At 52.8% G+C, this 21864-nt stretch overlaps 7 protein-coding genes across 7 annotated transcripts; 5 read left to right on the forward strand and 2 right to left on the reverse strand.

Annotated features, from left to right (window-relative positions):
• Positions 1–378: 378 nt before the first annotated feature.
• On the reverse strand, positions 379–2592 carry BJX68DRAFT_163139 (endopolyphosphatase). Its single transcript, XM_071036907.1, has 2 exons — positions 2331–2592; positions 379–2283 (listed from the first exon to the last, which is right to left on the reverse strand). The coding sequence occupies exons 1-2, from the start codon at positions 2497–2499 to the stop codon at positions 512–514; spliced, it is 1941 nt and encodes a 646-aa protein (XP_070903403.1). The 5' UTR covers positions 2500–2592; the 3' UTR covers positions 379–511.
• Positions 2593–3694: 1102 nt separating this feature from the next.
• On the forward strand, positions 3695–5161 carry BJX68DRAFT_228194 (DUF3237 domain-containing protein). Its single transcript, XM_071038818.1, has 8 exons — positions 3695–3945; positions 4004–4031; positions 4092–4126; positions 4188–4327; positions 4400–4415; positions 4470–4572; positions 4665–4684; positions 4769–5161. The coding sequence occupies exons 1-8, from the start codon at positions 3904–3906 to the stop codon at positions 4889–4891; spliced, it is 507 nt and encodes a 168-aa protein (XP_070903404.1). The 5' UTR covers positions 3695–3903; the 3' UTR covers positions 4892–5161.
• Positions 5162–9696: 4535 nt separating this feature from the next.
• On the reverse strand, positions 9697–9939 carry BJX68DRAFT_228195 (uncharacterized protein). The gene has a single exon (XM_071038819.1). The coding sequence runs from the start codon at positions 9930–9932 to the stop codon at positions 9762–9764; it is 171 nt and encodes a 56-aa protein (XP_070903405.1). The 5' UTR covers positions 9933–9939; the 3' UTR covers positions 9697–9761.
• Positions 9940–10542: 603 nt separating this feature from the next.
• BJX68DRAFT_228197 (uncharacterized protein) lies at positions 10543–10798 on the forward strand (the record flags this gene model as incomplete). Its single annotated transcript, XM_071038820.1, has 1 exon — positions 10543–10798. The coding sequence occupies one exon, from the start codon at positions 10546–10548 to the stop codon at positions 10792–10794; it is 249 nt and encodes an 82-aa protein (XP_070903406.1). The 3' UTR covers positions 10795–10798.
• A 5816-nt stretch (positions 10799–16614) lies between these two features.
• Positions 16615–17409, forward strand: BJX68DRAFT_163176 (uncharacterized protein). The gene has a single exon (XM_071036908.1). The coding sequence runs from the start codon at positions 16897–16899 to the stop codon at positions 17371–17373; it is 477 nt and encodes a 158-aa protein (XP_070903407.1). The 5' UTR covers positions 16615–16896; the 3' UTR covers positions 17374–17409.
• A 389-nt stretch (positions 17410–17798) lies between these two features.
• On the forward strand, positions 17799–18729 carry BJX68DRAFT_163193 (uncharacterized protein). The gene is made up of 2 exons (XM_071036909.1): positions 17799–18653; positions 18726–18729. Exon 1 carries the CDS (start codon positions 17928–17930, stop codon positions 18558–18560), a length of 633 nt encoding a protein of 210 aa, XP_070903408.1. The 5' UTR covers positions 17799–17927; the 3' UTR covers positions 18561–18653; positions 18726–18729.
• A 1820-nt stretch (positions 18730–20549) lies between these two features.
• On the forward strand, positions 20550–21137 carry BJX68DRAFT_262780 (uncharacterized protein; the record flags this gene model as incomplete). The annotated part of the gene is made up of 1 exon (XM_071044524.1): positions 20550–21137. The coding sequence occupies one exon, from the start codon at positions 20550–20552 to the stop codon at positions 21135–21137; it is 588 nt and encodes a 195-aa protein (XP_070903409.1).
• Between the last annotated feature and the right edge of the window lie 727 nt (positions 21138–21864).

The following is a 21864-nucleotide window of genomic DNA, read 5'->3' on the forward strand; positions in this document are numbered from 1 at the left end:
TCATGGCCGTTGAATGACGATATCTGTGCGATGCAAATGTCACTGGGAAGAACGCCTGTGTCCAAGTGGTCAAGTCTTGTCCCGAGTTCCCAGTTCCCAGTTTCCAGGACTTAGAACGCCGTATCGTTTGAGACTTGAAGAGGAAGATGGAGATATTAATTTATCTGAACTGCTGTCGTATTGAAACACATGAAGGTAAGGAGGGTGTTGACAATAGGGCTGGGGTCGCACTGTGCTGTCATGCATGATATGATTATAGCCATATGTACATTCTCATCGCAGGATCTCATAACGTATATTACGAAATAGTCATAACCCCGAATCGAAAACCCAATCCACGCCAGGCCAAATGATATAAAGGGAAGAGCGGCAAGGTGTAAGGTGGGCGAGTATATAGCACCGTGCAGTGCAGGAAATATCAGTGGTGCAGTGTAAATCATATATGGATCGCTAAAACAAAGCCAAAATGGGGAATATAATGCAAGTAGAGCCAGCTATGTGGATAGGTATTCTAATTCTCACTCTCAACTTCATCGAGTTCGTCGCCCGACAAGTAGCCCACAAAGGCTCGACTGAGGAATGTTCGCCACACGCGGTTCTTGTGTTTCTTTCTATTCTTGTTCTGGTTCTTCTTTCCTCCGCCGGCGGGAGGGGTCGCCTGTGTTTCTTCTTCAGTCGTCTCCTTTGATTCTTCGACGGGAGTGGAGGAAAACTCTGTGTCTTGTGGCAGGATATCGTCCTTGCGCGGGTTCCGATTCGCGATGCGCTTCGCCAGCTTAAAGTAGCTGCGCACGGTGAGGTCTTTCAATTTGTAGATCGTGTCCGTGCGCGTGTCGTATTCGACGGTGTAGAGGTTGATACTCGAACCTGCTGCGCCGTCGACCTCGGATGTCCCGCCGTAGAGCGCCGTGAGGTTGGCAAAGTACTGCGCGTAGCTCAGCCAAGTCATCGTCTGGTCCGAGTATGCGGGGCCAGGAGGCGCGGTTGGTGATGGATGCTCGGGGACTTTAAAGTGCGGCTTCTTCTTCTTTCCCTTCTTGCCCTGTTTGCCCTTTTTCTTCTTCTGCAGTTGCTCGTCAAGTTCATCCGACTCGTCGTCGAGAATGGCTGCTTCGATGGAGTCCTCCGAATATGGCGAGTTGGCCCAGAGGGGCACGCCTTCTAGGCCGGTCGTGTTGTATTCAATCACTCGCAGTGTGGGAAAGTAGTTTGGTACCACGCTTGGAGATACGAGTGAGACGCTGTATCGTTCTGCCCAGGGACCGCCGATTTTGTCGAAAAATCTCCGCTCCTTCTTTCCTAACGCTCCGCCTGCGGTGTCGACCAGTCCAGAATTTGACCAGGGATCGACCGCCGGCGGAGACGGCATCTCGGCCCAGTTCTCCCTTAGGCTGTTCAGGTACGTCGAGCGAGACTGCACGAGGAAATCAGGATCGTGCTGTGAGTTCTCGCCGGCGGCAAGAATGTCAACGTCGTGACTGTCCTGCAGCATAAAGTGATCGATGTTCATATGCCCGTAGACGCTGCCGACCACGACGTCTCGGAACCGGTTTAGGAACAGGGTGTATTTCTGCCAGCAGCTTTCGTCCCAGTTCCGCTTTGTCCCGGCTCGCGCGGGGGGTACGTGACCGATGAGGATCGCCTTCATGTTGCGCTCTCGCAGCAGCTCGAGCTGGATGCGAAGCCACTCCATATGTTCGTAGCCAGGCTCTGACTTGGCCGCGCAGCCGTCGACGGCAGAATTCGACTCGTAAAAGTACATTGTGTTCAAGCTGACGGCCGCAAGCTTGTTGGGAATCACCTCCGCGAGAAACCACCCACCCTCTTCAAACGTATGTCGCTGGTGCTCCGGGATGAACGTCGCCCACACCTCGGTGAACCTTCTTGTCCACCGATTCGGGCCCTCTTTGAAAATATTATGCGGCATGATATCGTTATTCCCAATCGTCGGGATGACCGGGATGGAAAGTCCCCGCGGGGTCTGCTTGTCTTCAAAAACATCGATAAACTTGGCCGCCAGGACCTCGTTCAGGTCTATAATCTCGCTCGCCGTCCGAGGAATCCGTTCGTCGTTGTCGTGGCGCGCGGAGTCGCCGGTCCACAGCACGAAATCGATGTTCCCTTTCAGGTTGTCCTCTATCCATCGAAATGTCTCGTCTATCAGGGCCTCTGGAGAGTCGCACTCGGTTCCCTGCGCCCCGAGGGGCCCCGCTGCGCCTTTATCTCGGTGGCATACTCGTTCGATGGACGTCCCCGGTTTGTAGTGTGTATCTAAGTGGAAGTCTGAAAAGTGAGCTGGGCTCAGGCTCGAAAACGAGTAGCGGTAGTACCTGTGATATGAAGAAACCGCCCGGAAAGCTGCCCTGATAGCTGTGCCTCTGTAGCGTCCCCAAGGATCTGCTGTCCCGCAACCTGCTCTGTGAGAGGGACGGCCGACGCAGACGCGCAGGCAGCAATACCAAAACCGCAGAGCACCGGCCAGAGGCGATTCGAAAGCATTGGAACCGCTGCGCAATGTGGAAAAAGCGCCGTCTAAACGGGCAAGAGCAGAGAATCTAAAAAAAAAAAAAAAAAGGACGATCAAGCATTCGAAAGCAAAAACAAACTGGGAGGCAAAAAAGATTGACGTCGCGCGTTTTGTTCGAAACGGAGGCAGCGGAAAAAACTAACGGGCGGCTGGAATACGTCACTGCTTGGTCACGTCTCTATTAGGCTTAGCGTCCGCCAGCTTCGCAACTCTGGGTGTGTCTTCCGCTCCTTTATATCGTTGATTGCGGTGTCTTTTGAGATCAGACGAGGAGATACTTCTTCTGTCGTGATTGATCTCTTCCCACCATGTCGCCTTTGTCGAGCTGCTAAGCCTGTCTTTTCCGTATAGGCGCCACGTGCGACTTTCGACGCGGTGGTTCGCCCAACCAGAGGTCTGCTGATCGCTCGTTGGCTGGAAAACAGCTGATCGAAAGGACCTTGGGGGTGCTTGTGTGACGAGTCTGAGAACCTTCAGGCCACACAGACTCATCTTTGGCATCATTGCAGGTCTCGGTCTTCAGCTCCAGACTGAGATGGCAGGAAATTTCCGACCCCCAACTCCTTCTTGGCTGGCCCCGTTCGGGTTTAGACGGATCAACAGATGTTCTGATCGATAAGATTCAAGCGGCGAACTTAGGGCATCTGCAACTGCCGAGCCGTCACTTTGCGTAGTCCGGAAGACCGCGGCGATGATATGTTTGAGAACGAGCTCCGGAGCCACATTCCTTCGTCCGATTTGGCTGCTGGATCAACCATCTAAGATCGCCTGCTGGCTGTCTTGTTCTATTCTCTGGATTATTCACGGGCGAGTAGCTTCCGTCTGATATGGCTCAGTGAATATCGTGATGCAAAATGTCCTGCTTTGTTGTTAGCCTAGACTGAGGACTGCGGCCGAGGGGCTTATGAGCTCACTCTGCTTTATTGGCCATCTCGACAAGACATTTGTAGCTTGCTGTAGCTGGTTCAAGACCTCGGATTATCCCAGAAAAGTCAAACGTATGGCAACGTCCACCATAGCATAGAGGATATTGGAAGGAAGGGTATCCAGAGCATAGACCCAAGCTCAAAATATATGTTGGTCGAGGTGGTTCCTCCCGGCAATCAATGCAGCTTTTCCCCAAATAATCGACATAAAGCTCCGTGCTGACAAGGTTGCACGCCCCAGACTTATAATAAAGTGGATACGATAATAATGTATGGTCATCAAGAACACCAATCCGGCCGTTCGGGTCTGGAGTGGCACATACCAGGGATGCCCCTCTCGAGTGCGGGGCTCAACCGAAGATAAATCCCTCCCCGCGCACGCGAAAAGCTTCCTGACCTCGCATCTGATCTCAATTGAACTACCAGATTCATTGACTCACCTAACTCATCATGGCCGAATTTCCGAGCATTAAGCCTGCCTTTACCATGAAGGTATATTCTCAAACATCCACTACTGGGATTGGTAACCGCTAACTGAGGATCATGACAGGTCGCGATCGACGCGCCCCTGGCTGTCGGTACGCTCGCATACCCATCAACAACTCCAGAGAGCAGTCCACTAACTTATCGAAATCCAGGCAGCGCTTCCCGATCAAACCCCCTACAGGTCGTGGTAAGTCCCCCACCCATTAGTCCAGACGAAGCCGAAACCAGACCTAACAACAACGTCCAAGCCCATGCTCGGCGGAACCCTCCAGAGCGCCGAGGGCTTCGACCCCGCCATCGACGCCGAGTTCGTCGGTATCGGAAACGACTACATCCATGCTGATGCGGATGGGAAGCATCTGCGGTTGAATGCGCATGGGGTTATCAAGTATGTTTCGGCCTCTTTTTTTTTCCAGCGGATTCTCTGTTTCTGAACGGTACTAACCGGGGCCGATGACAGGACCAAGGATGAGGCCGTACGTTTCGCTGCCAAACCTACGTGGGGATAAAACCGAATCTCACCTTTACAGCTCATCTACATCAACTACACTGGAGTCATCACCCTCACCGAGGCCGAGGCCGCCGTCTTCACTGGCAAGGCGGCAGAGGGGTCGACGCCTTTTGGGAATTCTTGTATGTCCCCGTTGCCATTTAGTCACTACCCTTTATTCTCTGCTGCTTTCTACTTGACTTGAATGCAATATATATACTAACAACCCTTGTAGTCATCCACTTGACCTTTGAGGTGAATTACTCCCCCCAAAATCTGGCGAATTGGGAACGGTGAAGCCCCGATGTAGACGAATGACTGACTAATTACATCTCGCAGACTGGCCATGAGCGCTACAAGGAACTCGAGCAGCGTGTGTTCGTCGGACAGGGGCGCTTCAATGTCGGGGCCGATAAGAAGATTGTTGTTGAGTATAGGGTTGGGCAGGTTGTGCATGGTTAAATCGTGGAATGGACGTGCTTTGCCCAGGGGTAATGCGAATTGCAGTATGGAAACCAATCATACACCGCATTGAATGCTGCCTATTGCGAGACCTATTCGCAGTCAGGGCTAGAACTGCCTGTTCACCGTTTGTCCTCGTAGCGGGGCAGGGCCCAGACATACTGGGGAAAGCCTTCATCTGTATGTATGTGCTGGCTATACAAAAAGCCCTAGAGCCACGTACCACGACTCCACACTACATCCTCCATAGTCCCTCCATGCAAACAGACCCCCCGCAGCAGATCCGCTAATCTGCCATGACGAAAAGCTCTTCAAAGCTCCTGTTCAGTGTCCCTGGGCGAACAGATACTGAGGATAACATGCAGTGCCTCAAAATGAGAGAACATACCAGCAGGAGAAGAGAGGCTGGCCGGTAGCTAGGCTCTCTGGACCTTCTCGCGCCTCGTTTGCAGACTCCAGATTACATGTGGAGTGGGGCTAGATATGCAGATGGCCTACCTACCGCAGCAGCCCGACTGCCCTCCCGTCCCTCTGTCTCGGGTTGATCTCCATATATGCAATGCAGCAACAACAACAGCGAGTGATTGCGCATCCATGGGTCTCGATACATTTGTAGCCAGCGATGAGCGCCCTTTGGTGCCCGGTCACTGCGTTTTCCCGTTTGTTATCTCCCGCGACTCTGCCCCAGACCCAGGGCTCAAACGGCCTACGGTAGATGCAGACCAGTCCCACCCATCCCCCGCCCCTGAATGAAACCGTAAGATTCACCTCTCATCGACCCGGAGGAGGCATCCACACTCTTCCATGCATCCAGATAGTGAAGGCACATTCACAAACATCGCCATTTTCAATTCCAGCATCTTCTATCTTTCATTCAAAGCCTACTTTCTTTTGTCTTTCACTGAGCCCTAGGTTGTTCTGGGGCCACTACTTAAACTCCAATTCCCCCCCCAAGAAGTTTCTTCTTTCTTCTCCTCTTTTGCAGATCTCAACCTCGCCCTATATCAACATTTCCCCTCTGGTGCTTAAGAACTGGATGGATCGTCTGCTAGTTCGTGTTTCCTTTCCTTATTCCGTCTCGTAGTCTACTTTGAACTCCTATATCACTAATCCAAGCATGCATAGATTCTTATTAGGTACCCCCTATCCAACCCAACTCGATAATGCCCCATCCGTCATGTCATGCCCCCATGAATTAAACAAAGTGCAACGCCGCCTCATCCGCAAATTACCCAAGCATCTCGATGCTTCCTGGAATGGCCAACGGCGTACGGGTATGTCATCCCTCGCTCTGTCCCACAATATAGTCATGTTGACAGCCGACACTAGAGATCCGAAAACCGCTCTACGCGCGTGCGTGAAAGCAAAAGTGGGAGCGCTATTCTAAGCGCGCAACGATGTACCTCGAGAGTTTCAGAATGGAACGCACTGTGGCGCGGTCGACCATGCCGCCAGGAATACGGACAGCGGATCGGACGAGGAAATGATGGTCCGTTCCTCGGTCTTCTGAGGCATGTCGTAGTCGAGATGGTGCGGGGATTGAGGCCAGGGTGGGCGAGGATACCTAGTCCGGTGACTAGCATTTCGTCCTTTTCCCGTTCTTCTCCTTCTGTTTACGGTGCTTTCTCGCATTGACCGGCAAATTGCCAGTGACCAGGGCCTGGCCCAAGCACTTCAGTACCAAGAACAAGTTCTGGGGCAAAACTGAAAGAGAGAACCGAGGATCGTATTGCGGTCCAGTGGACCGAGCGGACGAGACGATCCCTGCAGGACCGTCTAGTACACGTATATACAGGCGCCGACTGCAGTATCCGTTGGGTGCCTGCCTGGACTTATCACTACCGACAATGCCAACCCTCTCGCCCAGCTTCCACCTTGCCGCTCGGCCATCTATGACAGATACAATCCCGCAACCGTCCCGGATCCCCGTAGCCCACGAACAGGCTCATGGTATCCTACTCCGTTGCTCCGTTGCTCCGTTGCTCCGTTGCTCCGTTGCTCTGTTAAGATTCAGGTTAGTGGGGTCTGTCCGCTGCCCAAATGGCTGAACGAGGTTAATCAGTACAAGCAGTGGCTAGACAGGGGAGAGAGAGGCAGGCTGCTGGTCTTGATGGGAAGCTGATTATCGATATGGCCAGCGATACTGTTCGATCTCTCACCAAGGATCAGATCGTGTCTCTCATCGGAATACTACGCCGCACCCTCAATCTCGGCCCAATCCAATGGTTGGGATGGCCTGGCTACAGGCCCGCCCCTGTGGCCCAAATGGACTGAACAGACCTTGTCGATTGTTGTCGATCAGGTGCAAATCACCATGGAGGTTCTGCGTTACGCATCCCAGAACTTCTTCGTCGAGGCGCCGTCCGTGCCACATCCAGTCCTCGGGTACTAGGCGATGATTACAATGGGCGGTTCAATGATCTAATTCCCCAATGCATGTGCATTCGACCGACAGATGTTGTGACCTGTTTAGCTGGCTGAAATCCGCAACCACTGAACCAGCCGCCCCCGATTTGGTTCCCTATGCCCCGCAACGCCGTCTTCGCCTTCTCGTATTGGCTTGCGCCTGGCGGAGTTCACCGTTCCCCATGACCATTTCTCATTTCAATCACCGACACCTCGCTCGGATCCGCAATGTGACACTGGCCGTCCAATCGCTGAAGCTCGAGATTGATGCCTTCTTTGAAATAGGTGCCTGCGCCATATCGAGGATGCGCTTCCAAGGTTGGCCCCGGCTCGTTCCTGTCGCGGCGGTTAGCTCGACCCATACCGCGGGGTACAAAAAGCTCCGCACCGAAAAGGATCAAAAATCTAGAACATAGGGCGAAGTGACCCCTTAGTATCTCCTAGCTGTAGGTATCTTTTTAACCCTATGTACGGATATACCTAATATCCCTTGCAAAGACTGATTTGCCCTTTAGGCTATGCACAAATCATCTGCCAACCTCATAAGCCCGTGGCTTCTCGCCTGTACGGCACCAATTTGTCACTGGGTCGGCTCCGAGATGGCCTGTTACGTCTGGCGGAGCGAATAGACCCAAGCACGGAATGGACTCGGGAATGCTCAAACGCAAATGGGAACAGCCCGCGGATAGTCAAGATCCATGACCCTGTACGAGCGTGTGGCTGCTCTAGCGTTTTCGGATACTACTGCTTGAGCTTACATCAGACGAAAGGGAAGCTGAATTGTGGTTTCCCGATCCATCCAAGAATTAGATGGTGGAATTGTCGGGAACAGCTTCACCCAACTTCACATGGAAAAAGAGCTCTACTCGCTCATCACACTTGACTGCCATGCAGTCTCTCCCACCTCTCTCTCCATTCTTCGATACAGACTTGCATCCAGGATGGAATAGAAGATGTGATCAGAGCCCACCGCCCGTCATAGCCCGACATCCATAATGCAGTGGCCAGCCGATGAATGATACACTCCATGATACAGCCGCTATGTTTTTGTGACTGCTCAGAGCGGCCTACATAGACGAAAGTTTGAAGCAAGAAGCCAGATGCCGGTATTCGAATCACTCGAGGGACCCTATCATGGGATGTACGGTTGGACTTTATATATGTCAGTTGACTCTGCAATATGCCCTGAGTTGCAGATCTGGAGATATCTCGCGGAGTAAGGGATACAGCAACGACGAGTGCCTACTTTGGAGAGATATCACGATGATCGCACCAGACGGGAACCTATTCTATCTAGGGTAGCGTAGCTGTTCCTGTGATCGTCGCCATTGAAAAAATGGCAATAGGATGTATCCTCTAAGATGCCTGTGGTCTATTCGAAACCGAGCCGCGATCCAAGAGGAAAAGAGTGGATGACCAGGTTCCAGTCCGTGAAACGCAAGGGCGGGAAGTAAACGGATCCCGGGAGGAACTGGCTAGCACCAGAGGCAATGGCCAGGCGTGTGCTTGAGGTAGAAGAGGTTAGCAAGTGGTGTGTTCAAGCAGCATCCATGTGGGCATGGTAAGTAGAGTCCCTCAGGAGAGGGGATATCGGGCGCAAGGACACGGACACAGCAGTCATAGGTATGCAGGAGGCAGCCCTATTTGTTGCGTGGATACGAGAATCCCATGCCCACCGTGCCCCAATCTGTATGTTCCTACCCACTTATACCCACCCCCAATGAAGCTAACGTTAGCAGCCGCGTTCTTGTCTCCCAGGATAGAATGCAGCTCTACATTACCTTTGCTCGGACACCACTGAACTGGCGGGAGTTCTCCTGCGCAACAGAACGTCCACTCCCAGATCGTTCATGCGTCTACACCGCCGTCGTCCTCCCGCCGACCGTTCGGGGGCGCTTGCTGGGTTCAGGAATAGCTATGCTGTATACCTCATCTCGAGCGATTTGTTTTTGGCGGGGGTCAAAGAAGAAACAATGGTGACCATCTTCGTGGTGTCAATAGCCTGGCGAGACTCTCCCATGCTTTACACAGTCCATCAAGGTTGTTTGTTGTGGCCTACACCGACAGAGAGCGCGAAGATCAACTACTCATGGCAAGGTGGATTGCAAATTACCAAGCCGGCCTGATGAACTCCATCGAGCCCGCTTTGGCCCCTGGGACCTGACAAAGGCCAACGAGGTCAAGCAGGCTGCAGGCTGCGGCGATTCTTCTTGCTATCACAAAGTAGTGGAAAGGGGTTGTTCTATGGACCGGATCTCGGGTGGCTGGATGTGTTGGTGGTGGGGACGAGTCTGAGCATTGGAGCACTTAGGAGTGTACCAGAGGTGAGGAGGCGCGGGTGATACATCTATGCGTGTTTTGATGGAGATACGTTCTTACCTACATGGAACAGTCGACAGCTGGGCGGCCAAGAGAAGACTCGCTGCGGATGTCCGTCGGACCGCAAATCTCAGCCATAGATAATCTACGCATGTAGATGTCTCTCCCCTGTGGGCTTCGAAGGAGAGGAGAAGAGCTTGTGTCTGGCCGGCAATGGAGGTGGAATTCCATGGGGTGCTGTGAGATCCAACATGTCCCGGCCCGATTCCGATTTACTGCACTTGGAAGGCTGGGGCAGAAGTCGAATGCCCAACATGTTGGACCAACACATATGCTTAACAAGAACACCATGGGCTTGAGCAAGAACTTGGAGCAAGGACCAGGCAGAGACTCGAGTGGAACACCATGACTCTTCCGAACCAATGCCGCCGACGGAGAGCCTCCCTCGACTCCCTCGTCCAAAAACAGACCGACTTGCACACTGATGGCAATGCCCGTCTTGGTCCTCATCAGAGATGTCGAGAATTTGTGTATCTGCGTCAGCGTCTGGAGACACTCGGGCAGCGGAAAATCAGGGTTGCTAGCAGCTTGGCTCTGTTATCCCGCTCTTGCGCTTTGTGACTGTGACTAGATGTCCTCTTCTGCTGCTGTGCCTTTGGGCAAACGTCCTTGTGGCCGGCCTCTAACTCCACCACCACCAGAACCTCATTAGGATCTGGCGTGCCAACGCTACCTCTGGGGCGGTTGGCATTGCAGTCCATTTGACAGAGACACCGCGCCGTTCGCTCACTGCAAGGCAGTCAAGCACATGCGCTGCGGTAAGTATTCCTCGCGCAGTTCCACGGGATGGGTCGGTGAGCGCCGGCTCGATTAGACGATATGAAGATACCCCGAGCTATCGGAGCCATCCTTCTCATCCTAGACGCGGCATGTCCGGTTTACTCAATGACCTGATCTCCCGGTCATGGACAAACCTGCCCACACGCCTGTTGATGATTCTGACAACAGGGGGCGGAGGTTGGGTTGGGGTGTGCCACACCTTTCAAAACAGAGACCGACGGGGTTTTCTCCTGATTGCACAATCAAGCCCAGAATTTCTACCAAAGTGGCAACAACCCTTACAAAGGGAACCTTCAGGCGGCGACGACGGTACTTGCGGCTCTGCTCCCGGCCCGTGAGCTCAACTGGCGGTCCAGCCAGACGATACCAATCCCGACTCGAAATGGGTCTCACCACCTGGATGGATTATCTCGTGTACGCCGCAGGCGGTTTGGTACTGAATTTGCTAGGTGCCCTGGCGTACAGCAGGGTTCCAGTCAATCCCAGAAGAATGGCAAATCGACTGCGATTATCCTCGGTTCTATGGCAGCTTAGGTAACCGGCGGTGGTAGGAGCAGACCAGACGTACATTTTGAAGTAGGGCATGCCCCAAGTTGAATGCAGAGCACTCCCAAAAGCACCATCATCATGGTTCATCCCGACTCGGCTGGAGTTAGGGTTTGCGTCGGGCTCTCGTACCTCGACGCCGAACTCGGGCTTGATGTGGGCTGGCCGGCCTCGTGGACTCGAGTATTCCTTGATTGAGAAACCGTGCCGATTCTTGCCGGTCCACGGGGGGGCCTTGATGTTCGGCGTCCGCTTTGCATTGCCGCGACCGACTCACGGAGAAAAGAAACAACAAGGTATGACACTGTCCACGTTGCCGAATACCTAGATGTTGGAAAAGGACGAGACCCATCCCCACCCTATTATCAGAGACGAGGGGAGTGTTTACGCCCCCTGCTAAAACCCGAGACCATGATGCTTGTATTATTAGCCAGAGTCCCTGACGAAGACTTTGCGCCTCGGCTGTTCTAGTATAGTGGCGGCCAAGTTCACTTTAACTCATGTTCGCCCTGGATCCAACCAGGATTACGCCTACGCGAGGGAATAGCCAAGAAGTGCTAAGCCCCTGTTAAGATCTCGTCAGTTGATGAAGGACAGTATGGTTTGTAGTCGTTATCTTAGGGAGCTCGCGTCCTCGCCATGGCGTTCCTGTCTCAAGTCCCCTTCGCAGAAGTCCTTTGCAATCTTGCTTCTCTAGGTCCTCACGGAAGTTCTCTACTTCCCCGGGTATTATAAGAGTCTTTAACTCCTTGCGTGTCGCGGTTGTTAATCATGGTATAGGCTCCCCCACCGGAGGTGAATCCATCCTAGGCTACTATTAAGCGTAGTCTAGCTCCTTATACCCCTGCCCTTGGAATTTCCACCCCTACTTCCCTAGCCCTAGCCTGGCTGGCTACCGCGCTCCTCCCTCCTCATACTGCTGCTCGTGGTAGCTTTACCATCACCATGCCAAATATTTGGGCAGCGCCAGCTACTCGCGACACGACTCTCCCCCAACCCTTTCCGCTTCCTCCGGGCACCCTCAGGCGGGTATGGGACAGGGCCCCACCAGCCAAGCTATTAACATCTCCCAGGACTTTGTGGCTTACACCACTTAGGTAGTTCATGCCTGCTTCCATCACCCAAGAGGCAGCCCTGGGCGGGTGTTCGAGCTGGCTTCTACTCCTGGTAAGAGATTAATGGCTACCTTCCCCACCGACGAGCAAACTAAGGGAGAATCAGAGGATCTATTTAACTCTATTAAAAGTGGAAAACTTGAACCCAAGGGTTAAGAACTTAACGTGCTTAAAATCCTCCGCTTATTCACCACGGATCTGCAGAAATATCATTTCGGGCAGATAGAGAAGCCGCAACGTGCTCGAGCTCTACTTGCCTTTAAAAAGGTATTAAAGGCTGTTATCTTTAAAGCTAACCTTATTATCTCCACAAACAATAATGTTAGAGACGCGCTCATCTCAACTAACTTTAGGGATAAAGATAAGGACCCCAAGGAGACAGAACCTAATACACTAATCCCGTTCAAGCTTCAAGCTTCTCACAATATTAATGCCAGTGTCTCATGTGGGGATAACGCGCAACTGTGCCCACTTATTACTGGTCTACAAGCAAAAGAGTATTTCAATAAATTTGGCCAGCAACTCAGACTTTCTTTTTATAAAAGGCTCTCAAGAATAAAGCACCCATCGCAGGTTCTTAATGAGCAGTTCCGCTTCAGGCCCGTATTCGTTGAGTCGCTCAATCAACGCACATACGGCGGCAAGACGCAATACCACATCTCCACCAATTCAAGCGTCGTCAATCCAGCTACGGCTCTGTCTTCGGAGGTCGACCCCTTGTTCGACCCCTGCGGGATGGCAGGCGGGTTCATGCTCTACTGGAGGCTGCATCCAGGTCGATCCCAGCACCTCTCCTCGATTTGAGGAGTCAGCGTATGCGACGCTGTATCTACGAGTCCGGCTGTATACGCGATGAGGCCAATTCAGAGATTCGCCCGAGAGGGCAACGATACGTAAGTTTGTTTTCTTTTCCTTTTGCTCTTCTTCAAGACCTGCACATTGCTTTGACATGGCTAACCTAGAATAGTCCGTGATCCCGGCTGTTACGGCCCATGAGAAAGCAAGCCAGTCCTTCGAGTAACAGACCTCATACCCTATATCCATCGCTCCCGATTTGCAAATTTCGATTCCGATCCCAGCCGCCATATCGAAATCGACTTTGTTCTGTTTGTATCAGTATTTGAAAAAGCGTGCTTAGCGTCCTCGCTCGCTCGCCCCCCGACCCGCCACGTTGGGGCTACATGTATGCACCTGGACTGGACAGTCGAGATATACTGGGCTGCAACCGGTGTCTGACTGTTAATCGTGCGACGTTGACCTACGCCCAGTTGGAACACGTTTCTCCGTCCTAAAACGGGAAAAGTTCCACTGGTGAGAAGACGGGATACTGTCCGCATTGACGGTGTTGATTGGCAAAAGGCACACACACGATGAGTCGCAACCACATGCATCCACATGAGACTGGCAAGTGCGAGTGCACAGGCTGTGAGGTCGCTGTTGCTGGCCGAGTATTGGCTGTCTATATCTAAAGTGTGGATGGAGAGGGCGGGCTGGGATGGTTCTGTCGAATTGCTACGCATCCGCCACTCAGAGTCTTACAAGCTCTTCTCTTACCCACACGGAAAAAGAGCTTCTTCGTGCCAAGCTCTTTCAAGAGGACTGATGTGACAAGTCCGCTGAGCAGCGGCCCAGCTGTCTCAAGGAAATGCCTTGCAAATACAATTGCGGCAGGGGATCTATAAACGATTCTCCCAGAGTCTCCAGGAAAAGAGACTCGTGAGAAACAACCAGACAAGGATAGAGTTAAAAGGCTTAAAAAGAACAAATACGCCTCATTCACAGACGGGAGCTCTCACGGCTTGGCTTCTACAGGCGAGAGACGTCCAGCCGGTGGCCTGCCGCCTCCACAACCAAACTCCTCATGTCAAAGATCCTTATGCAGCTCATGAAGGACCTTTCAAGCCCGACAATGCGTCTGCCAGCTAAGCCAAGCTGACCTTCTCGTCAACAAAACTGTTTTTGGTTCGAGCATGTCTCGAGACGCGATGAGACGGAAATCTATCTCTCATAGTCAACAAGATCCCCTGGCAAAAGACTACTGGCAGTCAGGCATTCGTCCCGTCACAGCATCGACCCCCCCCGTTGGGTGGGACGGTCTTTTGACGAACCCACGTCGCTTCGAACAGCAGAGATCTGCCCAGATGCACCGGCTGGATAGTGCTATCAATTCAAACTTGACATCTACAGGGCTGGTTCTATGCTACAAGACCCGGAACGCCCCACGTTCCCGTATATTTCCCTCCGTTGGTGATGTACGCTTCATGAGTTTATGGGTCGATGAGGTACCACGCAATCAGAAAACAAGCTCTGGACTGTCTTGGATCCGACATTTTATTTGCTCCCCCTTCTAGACGGATTTCAGCAACAAACACTCAAGAAGAGCCGAGGCGCTGGCGTGCTTGTCATAGAGGAGGCAGACGATTCTGATCGGTGCCAACACTCATCGCGTGATGTAACTCGTGTGTAAATGACAAGCCACTTGACCCTTAACCTCGCACGCTTATAAACGTACCCAGTCTGAACCAGGATACTGCACAGGCCGATGCTCTGGCGGCAACGGTTAACCAGCCATTGGAGGGAACAGATGCAGTGGATCAAAGTGAATTGGATCATGTAGCGGATATGCGGGGCAGCATGCATGATAATATGGCACATGCTCCTGCTCTCGTGGACGCCTGTGAGATGCTTAAAATCAACCCAAATATATTCAAATTAACTCTGGGTGCAGGCCAGCCACCAATTCGTCTTAAGCCACATTAGGTGACCAGTATCCGACTACAAAGCGATCCGGCGAATCGGCACAGGAGCATCCAACCCACAACCGTCATAGTAAAAAACGGAGCGAGGAACAGGCTCCCCATCATTCAATCTGGAGAGGTGTGTTCTCCGTCCGGACAAGCCCTGCGACACATATGCCCGTCCATCGATGTGTTGACCCACATTGCAAAAAAAAGATCTATCGATGTTAGCGTCCGGCCAGAAGAGGATTCTTCCATCTCTTGGGCCTTTTGACAAAGGCGATTTCCTGCTGCCACCGTTCTACGCCCAAGGAATGGACGGGCGTCCTACAGCAGGCTGAACAACCCGGCGCCGCTGGGCACTGCATACCCCAAACCAATAATAAGGTTGCGCTTGACGGCTTTGATAATGGAGACCGCACACTTGCGCGGCGTATCATAGAAGACGCTTCCCAAAGTACGCAAATCGTAACATGCAGCGCGTGGAGACCCGGCTATGGAGATACCGGACGCTAGAAGAGTCCTTGAAGGAGATGCTCAAGATGTCTTCTTCTGCACTTCCTGCGCCTGCGCCTTCGGGCAAAAGACCTCAGGCTGCCCATCCAAGTAGCCGCCTCCGCCGCCCTCACCTCCTTCGCCGCCGTCCCTTGACAAGGAGTCGGGGCGCCACTGCTGCCTTTGGGGCGGCAGACATTATAATCTTCTGAATAGAGACGAGGCGCCATGCTCGCACTGCCAAGTAGTAAAGCTTGCGTATCCCGACTTTATAAGTGAATAATCCCGCAGTTTCTCCCCGCAGTCCCTTGTCCTACAGTGATCTCGTCTAACCTTGGTTGCAGTCCTCCCCCAATGCCCGAATGGACGCTGCCATGCTCGCATGGGCATCTACCAGGGGCTTAACGGAAAGTAGCAACCTTCGCCGTTACCACGATGCAGTCTGTTTGCCTTCCACTCCTCGACATAAAGGGCCCTAGCGGCTGCTATTCCCTCTCCAGAGGCTGAGCTCACCTGCCCTGTCATTACGGAGGAGCAGGTCCTCAGTGCGGCGTGGCCGTGCTGGGGTTGCTCCTGGGTAAGATCACTCTGCTGCTGAGCAGACAGACCCTATACTCAGCCGACTACGAGGTGAGCATGGGATATTCTATTCAAGCCAATGCCCGCCAACCTCACTGAGAAACCCAATCGCCAACAACGAGGCCAAGTGATGGTTGCCCGCTTTATTTCTACTAGAAGCATCTGCACTTGAACCAACAGGCATTTTTACGCTTGCGGCGATGTTAGGGCCAGACCTCGGTGCTGCGCAGCAGAAGAGACCTATGCGCGGTCTCCAACGCCTCCGCTGGGCTCTCTGAGCTCAACCGCTCCCCATTCCCCGCCTCTGATTAGGAAGACGGACAATTGGCCACACGCGCCCAGTTGCGAGAGGGCCTTTGGTTACTGGCGCGGGACAACAACCGCCTGTTGGTCAGGAGTGTGGTGCATGCCGCGACCCAGCGCAAGTTCCCAAGTCGGGTTCTTCCCCGAATCCCCCCCGAGATCCTTCGAGGGTGGAGTGTGTGAAGGAGGCTGCACAGAGAACCTGCACGCGCTTTGGGACGCTGACAGGCGCAGATGCTTGAGGATATTATGTGCACTCGAAAATCGAGACAGCGGGGCGCTGATATAGATGCCATCAGAAGGTGGCATGATGGTCAAGTCTCCTGATCCCCTGTTTCATGGCGGCGCGTGGTACTGTCTACCCATCTCCACGAACTCGAAGGGAGACATCGAAGAAGAGACGCAGGGTGTGGTGTGGCTCTCTCTAGCTGAACCGCAGTTCACCTGCGGTTGGTTTTATCGGGGCTTCGAGACAAATGCCTTGCCTTGCTCATGAGCGGTCGAAGCTTGAGACTACCAAACATGGGGCTTCGGGGTCGCTCGTTCTCAGCCCAGCTTGGCATGGCTTTGCCCGTTAAAAGAGGACCTATGTCAGCAGCAACTCGGAATCCACCCGACTAAGTGGACGACGTGGGGCGGTTCCCATTCATCTTCCAATCGACTCATGCATGGAATGAGGAAACCAGAAATATGGTTCTACAACTTCGTGGCATGTTTTCTGCCTTGCTCGACGAATGCAACCAAGCCGAAACTACACTTCGACACAATCACCAGGTTTTGCTTGAAGCGGCCCACAAAGATCAACATGGCACCTCAAGAACAGGCTCCGCATCTCTGTTCTGACCCGGGGTACTACTCTACGGCCTGGGGTCAAAGCCCAGTTTCTGGCACGGAAAGACACTGCGTCGAATATCATGACCTCGGGGGCCTCAAGATTTGCTCCATGCTAATGGCCACCATGGCCCTTCTCCATGGTGTCCTAGCAGCACAGATGCAGCAGATGGAATGCCCAGGCGAGCTGATTACTGTATCGGATATGGCGGAAATAGCCCCGATACAGAGTGCGGCCAATCTGGTCGTTCTCGAGATAAAGAAACCGAGGACTATAGCTCAGCCCGTACGCGGGGGCTGGCATCTATGACTACGTATATCGTGTCCTGTGCGTCTTTTTGACTTGTCGTGCCTGGTGATACTAATGGCATTCAGCAACCGTCATGCACGTCCGCAAGAAGGCAGGTAGAGGATGCCGCCCCGGCGTTCATGGAATCGCGAACATTTTGGCTTTAGTGCATTGGCTATGGGGGCACTCAAAGCGGTGCAGACAATCTGGCCATCGTCGAAGATGGTTTGGCGCGTGCGCAAGTTATCTCCTACATGAGGACGTACATTACATTCCATGATGCTTCTATACAAATGGTGCCCGTCTGTTAATATCATTTAGTGGCTTTTGTGCGCCTGCGCGAGTAACGAGGCTACTGGAAGGTGTGCAAAGCCAGGGCAGGGCAGCGCCACCGAGTCTTGCTCTACAACTATCAGGTCGAAAATTCATTCAACTGCGTGGTGTTGCCAAGTCAAGCCCCTGAGGAAAAGCACAGTGCTACAAGATATGGCTGCCCTGTTGAGTAGGGTTGTTTCTGCTACCACCTCTCCGGTTTAGTGGTGAAGCCGATGCCGGGGTATACGGCATAGCCTCAGATGGCACCGTTGGCGGCCGTCCTTTGCTCTACAGCACACTCCTCGCATGCTTACATGGACTTGTCCTCCGTGCAAACCTCCTGCAGCATCCTGAGATTGACAATGTCTCTTTCGGAACAGCAGGCGTGGTCCATGTCGGCATTCGAACGGCTCTTAAAGAAGGGATATGCCAGTACGCTCTTGAACATACAATACCGGGCCCATGACCTCATCTACAAGCCAACGTCCACCGTGTTTTATCATGGACAAGTGCAGAGCTATCGAGAGTTCTCCATCGGAGTGAGCGTTGTGGAGTATGGCCGGCTCATAATCAGATTCCTAGACGTGCGTGGACAGACAACATACGACGAAGCAAATTGCATTATTAACGAAAAAGAGTGCAATGCCGCGATCGATCTGGCGGTACAATTATTAAAGCAAGCTTCTCGCTCCAGGGGATCCGAACCACGCGTCTTAAGGACTTCGATGTATTTTGTTCCCTGGCTCAGGTTCGACCATTATACCTATCCTATATATGATGGCTTACTGTGCAGCCCACACGTCTACTCAGAGCATCCCAGCCAATCCGGGTTTTGTCAGCGCAATGAGGGTGCTTCTGGCGGGCTTTCGGGCCTGCGGACACCTCTAACATGAGGAATGTATCCGGCACCTGGTTCGTCCAAAAGTGGCGAGGCCCACACTGCAATGGTGGGGGGCTTCATCTCGAAATCCCGCAAGACCCTTAGGGTATGTGACTTCTATCTTCCAGTGACTATCTTCACCCTGATACTAATCCTACAATGCCAGGGACGGGGGTAGTCTCATCACCCACTGGGACCCTGGCAACACCCCACCACGCGACCAACCACTTATAGAGAAATGGTAGAAGCAGACACGGCTGGGAAAGGTTTTCAGGAATATGACGACCTCATACGATGCGATTCTCCTGATAAATGGGGTTGACGGCCGGTCTTCTAATCCGGCCACCATTGCGGCTATACTAGGCCCTCACGTCCGTCATAAGCGGATAACCATGAGGTTTTACGCAGTAGAACCATGCATGTTATTTGATATACCTCACGAATGGGTTGAGCTTAGTGGGAGTGACCCAATCGATCTGATCAACGGACAATTCCCCTATGTAGAAGGATGGCCACTGCCGTTGCCTGCTGTAGATGTTGATGAGATTGATGGAGCCAGGGGGCATGGTAGGTAGCATGTCTCGCTACAACGATTGCCACCGCTACCGTCGGCTTGTCATCGAGCTCCCGGCTGGTCGAAAACACCAAAACGTCGGATAACTAGAAGGGCTGTGAAAATCACTATCATTGCTCCTCCGTACATGGCACAGGTAGTGCAGATCCGATAGTCTCCGGTCGAACCATGCCGCGATGCCCTTCTTTCTCCCTGCCTCCCAGTCGCCCAAGGTCGCCAGGGTTGATACCATGCAGGGTAAGGAAAACGAGCTCATTATTTTCGATTCTGCCCTTGAGAGCATACGGCACAGCACCGGCTGGGTGTGCGGAGGGAAGCCACGCCACATACAGATTCCCTACCAGAGAAAATAGCCCTGGATTCCTGCGGCTGGGTACCTGATTTATATTGAGGACAGAATGCGGGACCTCGTGCAAGGGTCCTGCTGTCAGCATCAAGGACACCTCGGCATGTTTGCCTGTTGGTCAAGTCTTCATATATCTGAAGACTCAGATTGACGGCCGTGACATCGATATAGTCTATTGGCGGCCCTCGCACAGTATGTTGTAAATCGGGCAGGAGACAACAAAAGATGGGCCGATCTCAAAATAATGGAACTGGGGCCTTTTATGGGTCTGCCATGGCACTCATCCTGCTAGATGGTATTGTGAACGACACGTACAGTCCAGCGGGTATGCATGCAATTCACGACTACATTGTTGCCGACCTAATAGCAACGTCGATTCATCCCCGCGCAACTGTCGTATGGTGAACAATTCGCTAGCAGCTGGCATTATTACTTCGAGGTCGTCGAGCAGAGAGAGTAGGTACCTTAGTGTACCGCACCTATCCAAAGTTTAGGCTTGCCTGATGTCAACAACTTCTGTCACTGCAGCGAGACGTCACTTCCAACTATTCGAGACGACAAGACTAGGTAGCTACGCCATGAAAGTTGCGAGGTGCTAGACGCGACAACGCAGTTGGAGAGTACCCATTTAGGGCCGAATTCGCCGCGTGATATTGTCGAGCCGGCCTAGACCAGAACTCCAGCCTGAGAAGATCCGGCATGAAACCCAGGCCATCTCTTTTGTTGCAAGCCCTAGGCTGGAGATTACAGTCCACTTTGAATTCAACCGAATGGGAGACTGACCCGAGTTCAGCCGCAGAGCTGAAGACACATACTGCTCGGAGTTCTTCGCTACGCAAGCAGGTCAGGGGCGTGGTGCATCAAAGGTGGAAATCTGTCCCCGCTCAGACATTTGTGCATACCTTGAGTGCTTTCAACCCCCATGAGTCACAGTGACACGAGAGACGTGTGATGTCTGGACTGATATTCGTCTTACATTTACATCTGCCCTTGCCTCGTCTAGGCTCACATCCGTCTATCCCAAGCCAGCTGAACAGCCACTGGTCCAAGCGGTGACACGCTGGGTTTGGGGTAGCATAAGCATGAGAGACTTTGTGAAAACTCTGCCCTGTGCCGGTGTCACTTTCCCCGAGGGAAGCCGCCTCGTCTTTAGACACTCGATAAACCCAAGATCCCGGTGGAGGAAGTCGAACAAGGCCATGATTATGGGTGGACTTGGGAGCCGCCACAAAACAGATTGTCTAGAACCTGAGACTCGACTATACTTGAAGGTTAATGACACTGCCATCGCTGCTGAAGCAGCGACGGAAATTCAAGTGCTTGCGAAGTGCGTTGTCCGCGCCTACAATCATGGCGAAGTTGTTATTCTAGCAATTTGGCCACAAGAGGACAGGCCTTTCCGTGTCTATGCTGGAGAGCTTATAGTCTTAATCGGCAAAGACATGTTTTCAAGAAGCCGCGCTCTGTCTCACGACAAGGAGTGCCCTGGGTACTTCGCCAAGATCCTTACCTCGGCTTCAATATGGAAGCTCGTCCGCGACGCACCCTACCATGCGGTTTTACAGAGTCCAGTCCAGCAGACGGCCATCGATCAGCTTTTGGCAATGTTCGTGGAGTATGATGTCCAAATTGTGCCTGCCGGAAATCCTGCAACGCCTATTTGGGCTTGACCCTAAGGAGGCCGACCTGCGAGACGAGGACCGTCAAATGTTACAGTGGAGCTGTGGATGCCTGATCAGCAGTCGCCACCAAACCATCTAGCAGGACTCAAGTGGCGCACTGACGACCCATGGACTATTCTGGGCTCGATAATTGCCGGGCGTCTGTTCTAGCCTGACCAATGGATCAACGACGACATGATGTCTCGTGCCCAAGACAGTCATGATAGAATAGCCTGTTTCTCTTTTGTACGAAGCTCTTGGTATCCTCGCAAGGATAACAGCCAGCCCGCCTCCATTCGGTTTCGGTCGATACTGCACGAATCCACCGGAAATGCAGTGCAGGTGCAGGTAGATATTGACATCCTCCGATCTTTGTCTTCCGAACAGCGGCTTATTGAACACTTTGATACCACTACACCTCTTCAAGTTCAAGTTGCTGCTGCATCTTCAACTCCCAAGCCACCCGCCTTCCTGTCTATCACGGCCAAAATGTGCGTCAGGGGCGCTTCATGGTCGTCTCCTGGGGCTCTGAAACAAGCCTATACCGTCGCTACAGATGCGCTTACTCTCATGTTTGGCTTTGATAACACTTGGGGCGCTGACGGGTCGGGAGGGCGACTGCCCCAACTCCTACCACCTCGCCACGGCGTGGGCTATAAGCCTTATAAGCTATGAGGCACATGTGCTGTGGAGAGAGGTACAGATCCCAGTGACTCGGGCCGCTGGACGGTCTGGG

This window comes from Aspergillus pseudodeflectus (assembly GCF_044049435.1).
Source record: "Aspergillus pseudodeflectus strain CBS 756.74 chromosome Unknown BJX68scaffold_5, whole genome shotgun sequence".
Taxonomy (NCBI): Eukaryota; Fungi; Ascomycota; class Eurotiomycetes; order Eurotiales; family Aspergillaceae; genus Aspergillus; species Aspergillus pseudodeflectus.